The 18,446-nt window shown below is 39.4% G+C and overlaps 1 protein-coding gene across 3 annotated transcripts in view; it reads right to left on the bottom strand.

Moving 5' to 3' along the window:
* The window catches only part of MEIKIN (meiotic kinetochore factor), a 138,306-nt gene that overhangs the window by 2,819 nt on the left and 117,041 nt on the right, over positions 1 to 18,446 (bottom strand). The window contains exons 13-14 of one of the 3 annotated variants that reach the window (XR_009737463.1): positions 7,451 to 7,571; positions 6,822 to 7,025 (exon numbers count right to left, since the gene is read on the bottom strand). Coding sequence is in view for 1 of the 3 variants with exons in the window: in XM_061422862.1 (XP_061278846.1) it covers positions 7,451 to 7,571 (121 nt within the window). In the remaining 2 variants the exon portion in view is untranslated. The other 2 variants (XR_009737464.1, XM_061422862.1) reach the window with 2 other exon arrangements.

Raw genomic sequence — 18,446 nt, 5'->3', positions numbered from 1 at the left:
GAAAAATCTGGCTTAAAACTCAACATTCATGGCAAATAGATGGGGGAAAAGTGAAAACAGTGACAGATTTTATTTTCTTGGGCCCCGAAATCACTGCAAATGGTGACTGCAGCCATGAAATTAAAAGATGCTTGCTACTTGGAAGAAAAGCTATGACAAACTATACAGCAAATTAAAAAGCACAGACATCACTTTGCCAACAAAGGTCCATATAGTCAAAGCTATGGTTTTCCCAGTAGTCATGAATGGATGTGAGAGTTAGGCCATAAAGAAGGCTGAGCACTGAAGAATTAATGCTTTCAAATTGTGTGCTGGAGAACTCTTGAGAGTCCTTTGCACAGCAAAAAGATCAAACCAGTCAATCCTAAAGGAAATCAACCCTGAATACTCACTGGAAGGACTGATGCAGAAGCTGAAGCTCCAACACTCTGGCCCATGATGCAAAGAGCAATCGCATTGGAAAAGACTCTGATGCTAGGAAAGACTGAGGGCAGGAGGAGAAGGGGGTGACAGAGGATGAGATGATTGGATGGAATCAATGACTCAATGGACATGAGTTTGAGCAAACTCAGGGAGATAATGAAAGACAGGGAAGCCTGGTGTACTGCAGTCCATGGGGTCACAAAGAATCAGACATAACTTAGCTGCTAAACAACAACAGTCAAACTTAGCAAGAACCAGGAAAGCTAAGTTCTAGTTCTGATTCTGCCAGTAACTACCTGTGTGACCTTGGACAAGTTACTGATCAATATAGCCAGGTCGTTTTTGTTGTATGCAAAATGAGTAAAACAAACTAGATTATCGTATGGTTCTCAAATTTTAGTGCTTATTGGGATCACATAGAAAGCTCATCAAATTGTAGATACTTACGCCATCTCTCTAGAGATTGTAATTTATCAGATCTACAGTGATTCTGGTACAGGTAGTCAGAGGACCACACAATGAGAAACCTTGGACTGGATGTTTTATAAGGCCTCTTCTATCTGTCTGTCTATAACCATTCTCAGATCTCTGCTTACCCACACCATCTCGTCAACCATATCTCTTTTGGACTCGTGGTTTACTTTCACCAATTTTTTCTTTAATCGGCATAATACCAGTTATAAATGAACAAGCAGCATACTGAACAGGGGTCCTAGACCATCAAAAGTGAGCTTCGCTCTGTCCCTGATTAGATTACTGCCAAACTAGCTAAACTGTTAAATGCCAGGACTAAAAATAGGCTGCTGCATGTTTAAAATAACATGCTCACAGTTAGCTTGGGGCTTTGCTATTTTTACGAAAGGAAAGACAGAGACAAGTGCCCAGAGGTTGAAAGGGAATTACTTAAATATGGAGGCTGCTGTATGCGATGAGAGCCTAGAAAGAAGCCAGGAGGTGGCACAACTGGTTCAATATGCATCAGTGGGACTCTCTGAATTAAACTAAAAAATTTGGTCTTAACACTAGAAAGAACCTCCTAAACACAATTTAGTTTTGGTTTGTTGCATAATTAAACCCAGAATTATGACATTACCTGATGAATTATTATGACCGGCCAAAAAGATCAAGTTAAGAGTTTATTTTTATCAATTTACTGATATTAATTTATCAATTTTTATCAATTTACATACACACAGAAAAGTACTATACAGCTTCTTGGGCCTTCAGAAACTTAACACATCCATGTAACTACCATTGGGATAATGAAATGGAACACTACCAGGACCCTAGAATTCCCTCTTATAACTCTTTCCAGTTAATACCAGCTTCCCAACAAGGACATCCACCATAGTGATTTCCATCATAGTTTAGTTTTGCCTAGTTTTGTACTACTAAATATAAGTGATATTAAATGTACTCTATTGTGTTTGGCTTCTTGTGTGGGACTCATCAATACTCTTGCAAGTAACTGTATACTGTTGATTCTCAGTACTGTATAGCACTTTAATCAGTGACTATATCACAGTTTATCCATTCTACTGTTGATGGGCATATTCAAAGAGTTTCTGGTTTGAAGCTGTTACCAATAGTGCTGCTATGAACATTCTAGTATATTTCTTATGAGGAATATATGTGCACACTACAGTTGATGCTTTTGAACTATGGTGTTGGTGAAGACTCTTCAGAGTCCCTTGGACTGCAAGGAGATCCAACCAGTCCATTCTGAAGGAGATCAGCCCCGGGATTTCTTTGGAAGGAATGATGCTAAAGCTGAAACTCCAGTACTTTGGCCACCTCATGCAAAGAGTTGACTCATTGGAAAAGACTCTGATGCTGGGAGGGATTGGGGGCAGGAGGAGAAGGGGATGACAGAGGATGAGATGGCTGGATGGCATCCCTGACTCAATGGACGTGAGTCTGAGTGAACTCCGGGAGTTGGTGATGGACAGGGAGGCCTGGCGTGCTGCGATTCATGGGGTCGCAGAGAGTCAGACACAATTGAGCGACTGAACTGAACTGAACTGACAGTGGATATATTCCTCAGAATAGAAACTCTGGGTCTCTAGGGCCCAGGGAAATGGAATTTCTGGGTTTCTTTCCATTTCAGTGAAACTTCTAGGGGTCCAGTGGTATGAGACATCTGCCTTACAAGCTAAAGGATAAATTGTTGCATCTGGACCCTTCAACAACCAAAAACCAGACACAATACGTAGAGGGCCATTTTAGATTTTGGAGTCAACATATCCCTCATTTGTGTGTACAACTCCAGCCCACTTACTGAGTGACCTAAAAAGTTGCTGGTTTTGAGGGGGTCTCAGAACAAAGAGAAGAGTCTGCAAAAGGTCCAGGCTACTGTACTGCTTGTGCCATAATGGTCCAGCAGATCAAATGGTGCTTGAAGTGGCAGTGGCGAAAAGAGAAGCTGTTTGGGGCTTGCAGATGAATAATCACAGTACAGGCCCTAAGGATTTTTCAACAGAGTGCTGCCATCCTCCGTGGGTAATCACTCTCTTTTTGAGAAATAGCTTATGCTCTGCTACTGAGTCTTAGTAGAGATCAAACCCTTAACCATGGACCACCAAGTTACAATGAGAGCTGAGCTGCCCACCATGAATTGTGTGTTGTCTGATGCACCAAGCCATAAGGTTGGCTGTGAAGAGCAGCACACTGTTAGCAAATAGAAACAGGTTTATGAGACTGGGCTCAAGCAGGCCCTGAAGGCAAAAGTAAGTTATATGAGGAAGTGAGCCACACGCCATGTCCACTATTCCTGATACTTTATCTTCTCTTTCCCTGCTTGCTTTAATGGTATCACGGAGAGTTCTGGACAGGTAACTGAGGAAAAGAAAGCTCAGGCTTCATCTACAGATGGTTCTCCATGATATGCAGACACCACCTGAAAGTGAACAGCCTTAGCACCTATAGCTTCTTTCTGGGACATCCCTGAAGGAAACTGGTGAAGGAATATCCTTCAAGTGGGCAGAACTTCAAGGACTGAATCCAGTTGTTCACTTTATTGGAAGAAATGGCCAAATGTGTGATTATATATGAGGTGGCTCAGATGGTAAAGAAGCTGCCTGCAATGCAGGAGACCTGGGTTTTATCCCTAGGTCGGGAAGATGCCCTGGAGAAGGTAATGGCTACCCATTCCAGTATTCTTGCCTGGAAAACCCCATGAACAGAGGAGCCTGGTGGGGCTACACTCCATGGGGTCGCAAAGAATTGGACATGACTGAGTGACCAACACTTTTACTTTCATTGGCTGTGACCAATAATTTGGCTAGGTAGTCAGGTACTTGGAAGATACATGATTTGAAAATGATGACAAGAAAATATGAGAAGAGGTATGAAACTAGAAGTCTCTGAATGGGCAAAAAAACATGATGATATCAGTATCCCACATGAACACTCACCAAATGTTACCTAAACAGAGGACAATTTTCATAATCAAGTGGATAAGATTACCTGTTATGTGGATACCAGTTAGCTTCTTTCCCCAGCCACCCCTGTCATCACCCAGTAAGCCAATGAACAAAGTGGCCATGGTGACAGGGATAGAGATTGTGCATGGTCTCAGCAAAACAGATTTCCACTCACCAATGTCGGCCTGGCTACAGCCACTGCTGAGTACCCAATCTGTCAGCAGCAAAGACCAACACCTAGTGAAGATCCCCTAGAGAAAGGCTACCCACTCCAGTATTCTGGCCTGGAGAATTCCATGGACTGTATAGTCCATGGGGTCACAAAGAGCAGACACAACTGAGCGACTTTTACTTTCCCTGGAGTGGTCAGCGAGCTACCTGGTGGGTTGAGTACATTGGTCCACTTCATCATGAATGGGGAAACATTTTATTCTTACTGGAATAGACAGTTATTCTGGATATGGATTTGCCTTCCCTGTACATGATGCTTCTGCCAAAACTCACCAACCAAGGATTTACAGAAGGCCTTATAAACCATCATGTTATCCCAAAACATTGTTTCTGATCACACTACTCACTTAACAGAAAAAATAGTTTGGCAATAGGCCCAAACTCTTGGAATTTACTGGTCTTATCATGTTCCCCACCACTCTGAAGCAGCTGGCTTGACAAAATGGTGGAAAGGCCTTTAGAAGATTCATTATAGCATCAACCTGCAGAACTGGGGCAAGGTTCTGCCTAAGGTTCTGTATGTTCTGACTCAGCATCCAATATATGGTGGTACTGTTTCTCCATAACCATGATTCACAGGCCCAGGAATCAAGTGGTAGAAATGGAAGTGAGACCATTCAATATTACCCCTTGTGACCCACTAGGAGAATTTTTGCCTCCTGTGGCCATGACTTTATGCTCTACAGGTCTAGATACCTTAGTTCAAAAGGAAGAAATGCTGTTACCAGGAGTCACAACAATGATTCTATTGAACTGGAAATTAAGATAGCCACCTAGCCACTTAGGGCTTCTCACACCTCTGAGTCAACAGGCAAAGAAGAAACTTCTTTGTGCTGGCTGGGGTGATTGATCCTGACTGCCAAGGGGAAATCAGACTACTGTGCCATGATGGAGGTAAGGAAGAGGATATCTGGAATACAGGATAAAGCATCTGCCTGCAATGTGGGAGAGACCTGGGTTCAATTCCTGGGTTGGGAAGTTCCCCTGGAAAAGGAAATGGCAACCCACTCCAGTATTCTTGCCTGGAGAATCCCATAGACAGAGGAGCCTGGCAGTACTAAGAGCATCTCTTAGTACTACCATGCCCCACCATTAAGGTCAATGGAAAACTATAATAACCCAATCTAAGTGGGACTACTGATGGCACAGGCCCTTCAGAAATGAGGGTTGTGTCACCTGACCAGTAAAAGAACCACAACCAGTTGAGGTGGTTGCTGATGGTAGAGGTAGTATGAAATAAGTAGTGGAGGAAAGTAGTTATAAGTACCTGAGAGATCAGCCCTGGGATTTCTTTGGAAGGAACGATGCTGAAGCTGAAACTCCGGTACTTTGGCCACCTCATGCAAAGAGTTGACTCATTGGAAAAGACTCTGATGCTGGGAGGGATTCGGGGCAGGAGGAGAAGGGGACGACAGAGGATGAGATGGCTGGATGGCATCACTGACTCGATGGACGTGAGTCTGAGTGAACTCCGGGGGTTGGTAAGGGACAGGGGGGCCTGGCGTGCTGCGATTCATGGGGTCGCAAAGAGTTGGACATGACTGAGCGACTGATCTGATCTGATCTGATAACCACGTGACTAGTTAAGCAAATATTTTTGTTTTCTTCCCTCTTTCATGCCTATATCATGTAACATAAGTTTTATTAATAACACTTAACTTTATATCATAGTATCTAAGCTACAGGATATCAAGAAGAAAAACAAATATCACCGAAGGACTTTATCCTCTTCTGGGGAAGGAGTGATCACATTTTCAGTTTTATGTAGAGTAGCTGTAGTATGTTAGGCAGAAGTATTACTTTGTTATTGTCTTTATTTAGACATTAAATATGGTTTAAGGAGATGTGTATGAATGCATAGTTGACATGGAGTGGACTGTGATGGTAAGTTGTATGCATCAACTTGGCTAGGTAACATTACCTAATTAAATTAAATACTAATCTTGGTGCTTCTATGAACGTATTATGGTTAACATATGTAATAAATAACTTTAAGTAAAGGAGATTATCCTTGATAATGTGGGTAGGCCTCATACAATCAACTGAAAGACCTTAAGAAAAAAACTGAAGTTTCTCTGAAGAAAAATTCCTCCTGAGGATTTACTGTATCATTGGCTCCTGCCCAAGAGTTTTTAGCCTGCCCTACAGGTTGCAATCAGACCTTCCAATTGCATAAGTCAATTCTCTAAAATAAATCTCTTTATATACCTATACATATATGTGTCTCTCTACATATACCATTTATTCTGTTTCTTTGGTAGAACCCTGATTGATACAGCATCTACTATTCCCTACCACTATGCTAAAGTTATCAGAGACTGAGATAGAAAGAGGTCTATTATGTGATTTCTGTCATTTAAAACTTCATAACCCAAAGAATATAAAAAGTTAGCATTATGAATTATGTCAGGTAGACTGCCAGGCTCCTCAGTCTATGGAATTCTCCAGGGAAGAATACTGGAATGGGTAGCCATTCCCTTCACTGGGGGATCGTCCCAACCCAGGAATTGAACCTAGGTCTCCTGCACTGCAGGCAGATTCTTCACCATCTGAGTCGCCAGGGAAGCCCAGTAGTATATTATTAAGTGTCAAATGAACATCACTAAATTAAGTAGTCAAGGAACTTAATGAAAAAGATCTCTGTGGACTTCAGGAGTGCTCTGGGCATGTTCTGTGGAGGAAACGGGGGCAAGGATCACGTTATACATAACCTATTAAGTTTCAGTTTCTTTACTGCTTGCTTACCTTTCAAAGGTTCCCAGCTTCATTGAGTAATTAGACATTCTGTCTGATATGCAGTGAGGGAAGTACAGAAAAATCTAAATTTGGAGCATAGAAGCCTTGAAAGATTGAATTCCTCTCCATTACTTGGTAGCAGTGTGATCTTGGACAAATTTCATACTACTTTAAGCCTCATATTCTTAATATTTTTTTTAAAAAGTATACATCCTGCTATCATAAAGTAATAGTGAGAAATAAAGAAGATATAATGAGGTGCCTTTCCCAGAGCAAGTGCTCAACTAATGCTAAGTGAATGCAAAAATATCTCCATATATTTAAAAATGAAATATCTATCTATGAAACCCAAAATCACTAATTTTAGATAATTATAAAAGGAAGGATACTAGATAAATACACTTTAAATTAATGGCATAACATAATTTTTTAAGAGATGACAGTAATAGACTTTCAAAAAACCCATTTTACTCAGGTTCTGAAAACTGACCAAGCTTTTTTATAATTTTACCGTTTCCACTTCATGGAAGAACTCTCAGAATACAATTTATAACTAATTCCTGGGTACATAAGGAATTTACAATGAAAAAATCTTTTGTATCTTTCAAAGAGTAGGTTCTACATTCATACTATAGTACCTTGAGGTATATCTTTAGGAAGAGAATATTTCTTCTTTACAATAATTCCTTTACTTTCCACTTGTCTAGTTCCTGGTGATGCTTTAATAATATAACATATTTCTGATGCATTTGAAGGTACCTGAAAAAACATTACATAATTTTTCAGGTAATAAACCTATAGATTGTTTTATTTCAAAGGCAAATAGTCTCAATATTGATATATTTCATAGACATTCGCAATATAAAGCATTTAGGAAGTGCTCACTTCACTCCAGACACTATATAATTGGTTTTTAAAACATTTGCTTATTTAATATTCACAAGAAACAGCAAAACAGATTATATTATTCCCATTTGTAAAACAAGGAAACTTAAGTTCAGAGAGGCTGGATTAACTTATTTAAAAAACATAGAGAAAAGTAATGGTAGAGTTGAGATTCAAGCACTCCAAAGTTGAAGACAAAGTTTATAGGATTTACTGAATTAAAACATGACCCAGAGGGATGGTATGGGGAGGGAGGAGGTAGGAGGGTTCAGGATGGGGAACACATGTATACCTGTGGCGGATTCATTTTTATATATGGCAAAACCAATACAATACTGTAAAGTTAAAAAATAAAATAAAATAAATTTAAGTCTGATTCAAACAATAGATTCCTTGATTTCCTAACTCAGTTAATTTTTCAGAAATTTTATGAAGATATTTATTTATTCTATAATTGATGGATTAAATTAAATAAGCCTTATATACCACTTTACATCTCTCCCCCCACAGCAATAATGTTTAGTCTTTCTAGTGGTTACTTTTATAACTTTTTAAAAGTTGAAGTATAGTTATTTACAATAACATGTTAGTTTTAGGTATACAGTACAGTGATTCAGCACAGAAAAGTACACAGTACAGAAAAGAATCTGAAAATAAATAAATATATATATATAGATAGATAGATAGATAGATAGTATAGAATCCTTTTCAATTCTTTTCCCTTATAGGTTACTACAAAATATTGAATATACTTCTCTGTGCTCTACAGTGGGTCCTTATTAGTTGTCTATTTTATATATGTAGATCAAATTGCCAACATCCACTGGATCATGGAAAAAGCAAGAGAGTTCCAGAAAAACATCTATTTCTGCTTTACTGACTATGCCAAAGCCTTTGACTGTGTGGATCACAATAAACTGTGGAAAATTCTGAAAGAGATGGGAATACCAGACCACCTGATCTGCCTCTTGAGAAACCTGTATGCAGGTCAGGAAGCAACAGTTAGAACTGGACATGGAACAACAGACTGGTTCCAAATAGGAAAAGGAGTTCATCAAGGCTGTATATTGTCACCCTGTTTATTTAACTTATATGCAGAGTACATCATGAGAAATGCTGGACTGGAAGAAACACAAGCTGGAATCAAGATTGCCGGGAGAAATATCAATAACCTCAGATATGCAGATGACACCACCCTATGGCAGAAAGTGAAGAGGAACTAAAAAGCCTCTTAATGAAAGTGAAAGAGGAGAGTGAAAAAGTTGGTTTAAAGCTCAACATTCAGAAAACGAAGATCATGGCATCCGGTCCCATCACTTCATGGGAAATAGATGGGGAAATGGTGGAAACAGTGTCAGACTTTATTTTTCTGGGCTCCAAAATCACTACAGATGGTGACTGCAGCCGTGAACTTAAAAGACGCTTACTCCTTGGAAGGAAAGTTATGACCAACCTAGATAGCATATTCAAAAGCAGAGACATTACTTTGCCAACAAAGGTTCATCCTAGTCAAGGCTATGGTTTTTCCTGTGGTCATGTATGGATGTGAGAGTTGGACTATGAAGAAGGCTGAGCGCCAAAGAATTGATGCTTTTGAACTGTGGTGTTGGAGAAGACTCTTGAGAGTCCCTTGGACTGCAAGGAGATCCAACCAGTCCTTCTGAAGGAGATCAGCTCTGGGATTTCTTTGGAAGGAATGATGCTGAAGCTGAAACTCCAGTACTTTGGCCACCTCATGCGAAGAGTTGACTCATTGGAAAAGACTCTGATGCTGGGAGGGATTGGGGGCAAGAGGAGAAGGGGACGACAGAGGATGAGATGGCTGGATGGCATCACTGACTCAATGGACGTGAGTCTGAGTGAACTCCGGGAGTTGGTGATGGACAGGGAGGCCTGGCGTGCTGCGATTCATGAGGTCACAAAGAGTCGGACACGACTGAGCGACTGATCTGATCTGATCTGATTTTATATATGTAGTACTGTGTATATATTAACCCCAACTTCCTAATTTGTCCCTCCTCTCACCCCCTTTAACCACTGGTAACTATACATTTGTCTTTTCTACATCTGTGAGTCTCTTTCTGTTTTGTAAATAAGTTCATTTGTATCACTTCTTTAGATTCCACATGTAAGTGACATCATATGATGTTTGTCTTTCTCTGTCTGGCTTATTTCACTTCGTATGATAATCTCTAGGTCCTTTAATGTTACTGCAAATGGCATTATTTCATTGTTTGTTTTAATTTTTTAATTTTCTATTGGCATACAGCCAATTAACAATATTGTGATAGTTTCAGGTGAACAGTAAAGGGACTCAGCCTTACACATATATGTATCCATTCTCCCCCAAACTCCCCTCCCATCCAGGCTGCCACATAACACTGAGCAGAGTCCCATGCCCTATACAGTAGGTCCTTGCTGGTTATCCATTTTAAATGTAGCAGTGTATACATGTTCATCCCAAACTCCCTAATTATCCCTTCCCCCATCCTTCCCCTGGGCAACCATAAATTCCTTCTCTGAGTCTGTGAGTCTCTCTTTTTTAAATAAGTTTATGTGTATCATTTCTTTTTAGATTCCACATATAAGGGATGTCCAGAGAAGGCAATGGCACCCCACTCCAGTACTCTTGGCTGGGAAATCCCATGGATGGAGGAGCCTGGTAGGCTGCAGTACATGGGGTCGCTAAGAGTTGGACACGACTGAACAACTTCACTTTCACTTTTCACTTTCATGCACTGGAGAAGGAAATGGCAACCCACTCCAGTGTTCTTGCCTGGGGAATCCCAGGGACAGAGGAGCCTGGTAGGGTGCCATCTACGGGGTTGCACAGAGTTGGACACAACTGACGTGACTTAGCAGCAGCAGCAGCATAAGGGATGTCATATGATATTTCTCCTTCTCTGTCTGAACTTGCTTCACTCAGTATGACAATCCCTACGTCCATCCATGTAGCTGCAAATGGTATTATTTCATTCTTTTTAATGGCTGAGTAATATTCCATTGTATATATGTATCACGTCTTCTTTATCCATTCCTCTGTTGATGGATATTTAGGTTGCTTCCATGTATTGGCTATTGTAAACAGTACTGCAATGAACACTGGGGTGCATGTATCCTTTCAGATCATGTTTTTCTCCAGATATACGCCCAGGAGTAGAACTGCAGGGTCATATGGTAGCTCTATTTTTAGTTTTTTAAGGAATCTCCATACTGTTCCCCACAGTGGCTGCACCAATTTACATTCCCAAGAACATTGAGGGGTGGCTTCCCATCTGGTACTAGTGGTAAAGAACATGTCTACCAACGCAGAAGACACAAGAGACATGGGTTAGATCCCTGGAGGAGGGCATGACAACCCACTCCAGTATACTTGCCTGGAGAATCCTATGGATAGAGAAGCCTGGAGGGCTACAATCCATAGGGTTGTATAAAGTGGGATACAATGGAAGCAACTGAACATGCACTCACAACAGTGAGGGAGGGTTCCCTTCTCTCCACACCCTTTACAAGATTTATTGTTTGTGGACTTTTTGATGATATCAATTCTGGCTGGTGTGAGGTGATACCTCACTGTAGTCTTTGCATTTGCATTTCTCTAATAATTAGTGATGTTGAATATCTTTTCATGTGCCTGTCGGCCATCTGTGTGTCTTCTTCAGAGAAATGTCTATTTAGGTCTTCTGCCTATTTCATTCTTTTTAATGGCCAAGTATATTCCATTGTATAAATATACCACGTCTTCATTCATCTTCCCCTGGGCAACCATAAGTTGGACATTCAAGTTGCTTCACATCTGGCTATTGTAAATAGTGCTGCAATGAACACTGGGATGCACATAGCTTTTCAAATTATAGCTTGCTCTAGGTATATGCCCAGGGGTGGAATTGTAGGATCATTCATTCAGTTCACTCACTCAGTCATGTCTGACTCTTTGTGACCCCAGGGACTTCAGCATGCCAGGTTTCCCCGTCCATCGCCAACTCTCTGAGCTTACTCAAACTCATGTCCATTGAGTCGGTGATGCTATCCAACCATCTCATCCTCTTTCATCCCCTTCTCCTCCTGCCTTCAATCCTTCCCAGCATCAGGGTCTTATCAAATGAGTCAGTTCTTCATATCAGGTGACCTAAGTATTGGAGTTTCAGCTTCAGCATCAGTCCTTCCAATGAATATTCAGGACTGATTTCTTTTAGGATGTACTGGTTTGGTCTCCAAACACTCCAAGAGATTCTCAAGAGTTTTCTCCAACACCACAGTTCAAAATCATCAATTCTTTAGTGCTCAGCTTTCTTTATAGTTCAACTCTCACAGCCATACATGACTCCTGGAAAAACCATCGCTTTGACTAGACGGACCTTTGTTAGCAAAGTAATGTCTCTGCTTTTTAATATGCCATCTAGGATAGTCGTAACTTCTCTTCCAAGGAGCAAGTGTCTTTTAATTTCAAGGCTGCAGTCACCATCTGCAGTGATTTTTGAGCTCAAAAAAATAAAGTCTGTTACTCTTTCCATTGTTTCCCAATCTATTTGCCATGAAGTGATCGTACCAGAGGCCATGATCTTAGTTTTCTGAATGTTGAGCTTAAAGCCAACTTTTTCACTCTCCTATTTCACTTTCATCAAGAGGTTCTTCTTTATCTTTATTCTTTATTCTTCACTTTCTGTAGGATCGCATGGGAGCTCTATTTTTAGTTTTTAAAGGAAGTTCCATACCGTTCCCCGTAGTGGATATGTCAATTTAGATTTTCATCAACAATGTAGAGGGAGAAGGCAATGGCACCCCACTCCAGTACTGTTGCCCAGAGAATCCCATGGATGGAGGAGCCTGGTAGGCTGCAGTCCATGGGGTCGCTAAGAGTTGGACACGACTGAACAACTTCACTTTCACTTTTCACTTTCATGCATTGGAGAAGGAAATGGCAGCCCACTCCAGTGTTCTTGCCTGGAGGATCCCAGGGATGGGGGAGCCTGGTGGGCTGCCGTCTATGGGGTCACACAGAGTCGGGCACGACTAAAGCAACTTAGCAGCAGCAGCAACAATAATGTAGGAGGGTTTCATTGTAGCTTTGATTTGCATTTCTCTAATTAGTGATGTGGAACATCTTTTCATGTGCTTTTTAGTCACCTGTATATCTTCTTTCCAGAAAAGTCTGTTTAGGTTTTCTGCCCATTTTTTGATTGGGTTGTTTGGTTTTTTGATATTGAGCTGTGTGAGCTGTTTTTATATTTTGGAGATTAATCCCTTGTCGCTTGCATTATTTGCAAATACTGTCTCTCATTTTTTGGGTTATCTCTTCTTTTGTTTATAGTATCCTTGCTGTGCAAAAGCTTTTAAGTTTAATTAGATCCCATTTGTTATTTTTGTTCTTATCTCCATTACTCTACTACTTTTGGAGAGGATCCAAAAAGACATAAATACAACTTATGTCAAAAGAGTATTCTACCTATGTTTTTACTCTAGGAATTTTATAGTATCTGATCTTACATTTTGGTCTTTAAATCATTTTTAGTTTATTTTGTGCATGGTGTTAGAGAATATTCAAATTTAATTCTTTTACATGTAGTTTTCCAGTTCTCCCAGCACCACTGATAACACTTCTAAGCATCAACATGGTCACAAGACCCAGTCTAAACAATCAATGTATTCTATGCCCCTGGACATAGTGACTGGCTCAGTAAGGGGCTAACAGGAAGAAGGGAATGCTGAACATGAAATTCTGACACAAAACCAGAATCACTAAAGGGGGCAGAGAGGTCCTAAACTGATACACAACCTGGGCTACACCTGTTGTAGTAGAAATAGATAGAGATCTTAGGAGGATGAGATCATCAGTTAGATCCACAGGATTCTCATCAAATAAGAGCAACAAAATAGTGGGTTAAATGATCAGGGTCAAGGTTTCAGTGTCAGAGTCATTCTTTAAGATCCAGCTCAGAATGGTTTTAAGCAGAAATGATTACAAAATACACTTCACATCTTCCTATAATTTCATTATAACAACAAAAAAGTAAGTACCAAAAGTGCTGTGGAAAACGCCACTGGTAATTTAATAGTAATTGTCAGTTAATTTTGACAATATGCCATCAAGCAGACCATCTCTAAAGAAATGCCATTGCTTTCAAACATAACATATCTTATCTCTTAGAATTCAGAAGCAGAGATACATATGTATGAAGGGCACCTCATATTTTAAATAAAGTTTATACAGAAGCCTATTCTAATGTAAAATTTATACTCTGAGGTGGACATCTACAATTTTCCTGCCCAGTATTCCTTTTCCATCCTTCTGATATGGAACAGTACCAGAATCTTCTTGGGAGAATGTAGTCATTTGGACTGGTTGGAGAACCACTGGAAGAGATAGTAAGGTTGGAGAAACCTGGACTTCACTCATGAGGAGTGTGTGGGTACTGGCTTGATGCCAGGCAGGAAAGACAAAGGTCTGCCCCAGCAACTGCTGGGTTTCCAACAACTGCCTCACAGTACTCTCCAATTGAGTCAGGTGAACACCCTGGTCCAGCTCACTCCATGTCACAGAGTGGCACTGGATGTGTGGCAGCCAGCACAGGGGAAAAGACTCCACCTTGGGATGCAAAGGTGACTGAGCCTCTACTTTTAGGGTAGAGCCCAGGCGGGGCAGTGGCAGCGACTGCTGGTGCTTACTCAAGCAGTACCCCAGAAGCAGTCTAGACTTCTGACGACAGCAGAGCCACTGGGTTTCCCCAGATGAACTCAATCATACCCTTACCAGGACATGTCATACCTAAAATGGCAAAAGTTAAAGAATTTCAAATACAGCAAGAGAAAAACAGAGAGTCACACACAAGCAAATTCCTATTCAGCTATCCCCTGATTTCTTTGCAGAAACTTTGCAGGTCAGAGGAGAGCAGCATTATATTTTAAAGTCTTAAAAGGAAAAAACCTGCAACCAAGGATCCTCTACTCAGCAGATTATCATTTACAACAGAAAGAGAGAAAAAGATCTTCTCAGACAAGGAAAAGGAGTAAGAATTTATCAATATTAAACCTACCCTAAAATAAATGTTGAAAGATCTCTAAATGAAAAAGTAAGAATCTAGAGGAAAGAGAAAATTCCAGTAGGAAAGACAGATATATAGTAAGCATTGAAGATTACTTAATTAAGCCAGTGTGCAGATTAAAAGACAAAAAATAATGGTAAAAGAAACTACAACTACAATTATCAGCAAAAAGATAAACGTGAAGATGCAAAATATGACATCAAAAACACAGTGTTGGGGAGAAGAGTAAAAAAAAAATTAGATCTTTCAGAATGTGTTTGAACTTAAATGAATACAAATTTAAAACAAGTAGATATAATTATAGGTCAATATTATTTCTATGGTAAAGTGCTAGTTGCTCAGTCATGTGTGACTCTCTGCGACCCCATGGACTGTAGCCCTCAAGGTTCTTCTGTCCATGGGATTGTCCAGGCAAGAATACTGAAGTGGGTTCCATTTCCTTCTCCAGGGATAACCACAGATCAAAAACCTACAACAGACGGAGAAACCAAAAAGAAATGTACCAAATACACCACTAAAGAAAATCATCCAAATATAATGGTAGAAACAAAAAGAAGAAAAAAATGAACAGAAAGCAACTACAGAAACAACTGGAAAAAAGTAGTAAAATGGTAATAAGTACATACTTACAATAATTACTTCATGCGCCAATGAGATAAATGTGCCAACCAAAAGACACAGGGTGGATGACTGGAATAATAAAGTCTCTTCAATATGCTGCCTACCTGAGGCTCACTTCAGTGTTAAAGACACACAGACTGAAAGTGAGGGGAGAGAAAAAATATTTCATGCAAACAGCAAGAATGTGGGGGTAGTAATACTCATATCAGATGAAAGATTTTAAAACAAATGCTATACCAAAAAAAAGATTAATTATCATGTATAATGATAAAGGAAACAATACAAGAAGACAATATTATACTTATTAACATATACAAACCCATACAGGAGCACCTAAGTATATAAAGCAGACATAACTAACAGGCATAAAGGGAAAAATTGGCAGTAATACAGTAATATTAATAGAAGAGGACTTTTAACATCCCATTGACATCAATGGACAGATCATCCTTACAGAAAATCAATAAAGAAACAATGGTCTTAAATGGCCTAATGGACTAGGTATACTTAATAGACATTTATAGGATATTAAATCCCAAAACAGCAGAATACACATTCTTTTTAAGTGCATATAGTAAGTGCTCCAGGATAAATCATGTACTGGGCCTCAAAAGAAGCCTCAAAAAGTTTAAAGGGACAGAAATTATATCATGCATTTTTTTTCCCAATCACAATGGTATATAAATAGAAATCAACTATAGAAAGAAAACTGGGGAAAGAACAAATGAGTGGAGACTAAACAACATGTTACTAAACCAGTGAGTCAATCCTGAAATCAAAGAGAAGACCAAAAAAAAATTTCAAGACAAATGAAATGGAAACAGAATTTCCCAAAACCAATTAGATGCAACAACAACAACAAAAAAAACACATCTGTATGAGGGAAATTTATAGCAATAGAGGCCTTCCTCAAGAAATAAGAAAAATCTCAAATAAACAGTCTAATCTTCCACTTAAAAGAATTAATTCTTTTAAGGACTTCCTTGGTGGTCAAGTGGTAAAGAATCCTCCTGCCAATGCAGGGGATACAGTTTAATCCCTGGTCAGGGAAGATTCCACATAGTGCAGGGCAGCTAAGCATGTGTGCCACAACTACTGAAGCCCACTTATCCTAGCGCTGGTGCTCCACAACGAGAAGCCCTTGCAATGAGAAGTCCACAAAACCGCAACTAGAGACTAGCCCCCACTCACTGCAAGTACAGAAAACCCACGTTCAGCAATGAAGACCCAACACAACCATAAATAGATAAATATTTTTTTAAAAATTTTACTCTTTATTTGAAGATTTTGAAATGTAAAAGAAAAAAAAAAAAAGATTTAAAAAAGAAGAAAAGGCAAAGCCCCAAAACAGCTGAAGGAAGTAAATAACAAAGATGAGATGAAATAAGTAAAAATAGAGATAAAAAGATCAATGAAACCAAGAGCTGTTTTTTAAAAAAGATAAAACTGATAAACTTTTTAGCTGAGTTCATCAAGAAGAAAAGAGGCCTCTGCCTCAAAATAAATAATGAAAGAGTAAAAATAATAACTAATACCACAGAGACATAAAAAGAAAAAAAAAAACCCATAATACTATGAACAGGAGAAGCAATGGAAATAGCAACAGACTTTATTTTGGGGGGCTCCAAAATCACTGCAGATTGTGACTACACCCTTGAAATTAAAAGACGCTTGCTCCTTGGAAGAAAAGTTATGACCAACCTAGACAGCATATTAAAAAGCAGAGACATTACTTTGCCAACAAAGGCCCATCTAATCAAAGCTATGGTTTTTCCAGTAGTCATGTATGGATGTGAGAGTTAGACTATAAGAGAGCTGAGTGCCAAAGAATTGATGCTTTTCAACTGTGGTGTTGGAGAAGACTCTTGAGAGTCCCTTGGACTGCAAGGAGATCAAACCAGTCCATCCTAAAAGAAATCAGTCCTGAACATTCATTGGAAGGATTGATGCTGAAGCTGAAACTCCAATACTTTGGCCACCTGATGCTGGGAAATATTGAAGGTGGGAGGAGAAGGAGACAACAGAGGATGAGGTGGTTTGATGACATCACCAACTCAATGGACATGAGTTTGAGTAAGCTCTAGGAGTTGGTGATGGACAGGGAAGCCTGGTACGCTGTGCCCATAAGGTTGCAAAGAGTCGGACACGACTGAACAACTGAACTGAACTGAACTGAATGAACAGTTAATATGCCCACAAATTGGACAACCTGGAAGAAATTGACAAATTTACAGAAGCAAACAACCTGCCAAGACTGAACCAAAAAGAAACAAATAATTTAAACAAACCAAATCATTAGAAGTTAAATAGAACCTTTTATTTAAAAAACTCCCATCAAACAAAAATCTAGGACCAGACAGCTCTACAAGGGAACTTTACCAAACATACAAAGAACTAATAGTTATCCTTCTCAAACTATTCAAAACAATTGAAGAGGAATGAATACTCCCAAGTTCATTCTATTATAATGCCCCCATTGCCCTGACACCAAAACTAGACAAACATTTCAAAAAAAGAAAATTACAGACCAGTATCCTTGACGAATACAGAAGCAAAAATCCTCAACAAAATTTTAGCAAACCAAATCCAACAATATATAAAAAGAATCATATACCATGATCAATTTAGTCTAGGATGTGGATTTTAGTCTAGGGCCACAAAGACAGTTCATCATTCATGAATTAATCAGTATGATACAGCACAGTAACCAAAGTAAGGATAAAAATCATGTCATCATCTAAACTGATGCAGAAAAAACCTTTGGCAAAAATCAACATCCATTCGTGATAAAAACTCTCATCAAAAACTCTCAACTTAATAAAAGTCATTTACAACAAGCCCACTTAATATCATATTCAATGGTAAAAAACTGAAAGTCTTTCCTCTAAAGTGAAAAACAAGACAAAGATGCCCACTCACACCAATTCCATTTAACAGTAATGGAAAGCCTAGCTACAGTAATAATGTAAGAAAAACAAATAAATGGTATCCAAATTGGAAGAGAAGAGGTAATATGATATCTTTGCAACCCTATGGACTGTAGCCCTCCCAGATCTTCTATTCATGGGGCTTCTCCAGGCAAGGA

The sequence above is a fragment of the Bos javanicus genome, chromosome 7, assembly GCF_032452875.1.
Source record: "Bos javanicus breed banteng chromosome 7, ARS-OSU_banteng_1.0, whole genome shotgun sequence".
In the NCBI taxonomy this organism is placed as follows: Eukaryota; Metazoa; Chordata; class Mammalia; order Artiodactyla; family Bovidae; genus Bos; species Bos javanicus.
This window is presented reverse-complemented; position numbering and strand designations above follow the sequence as displayed.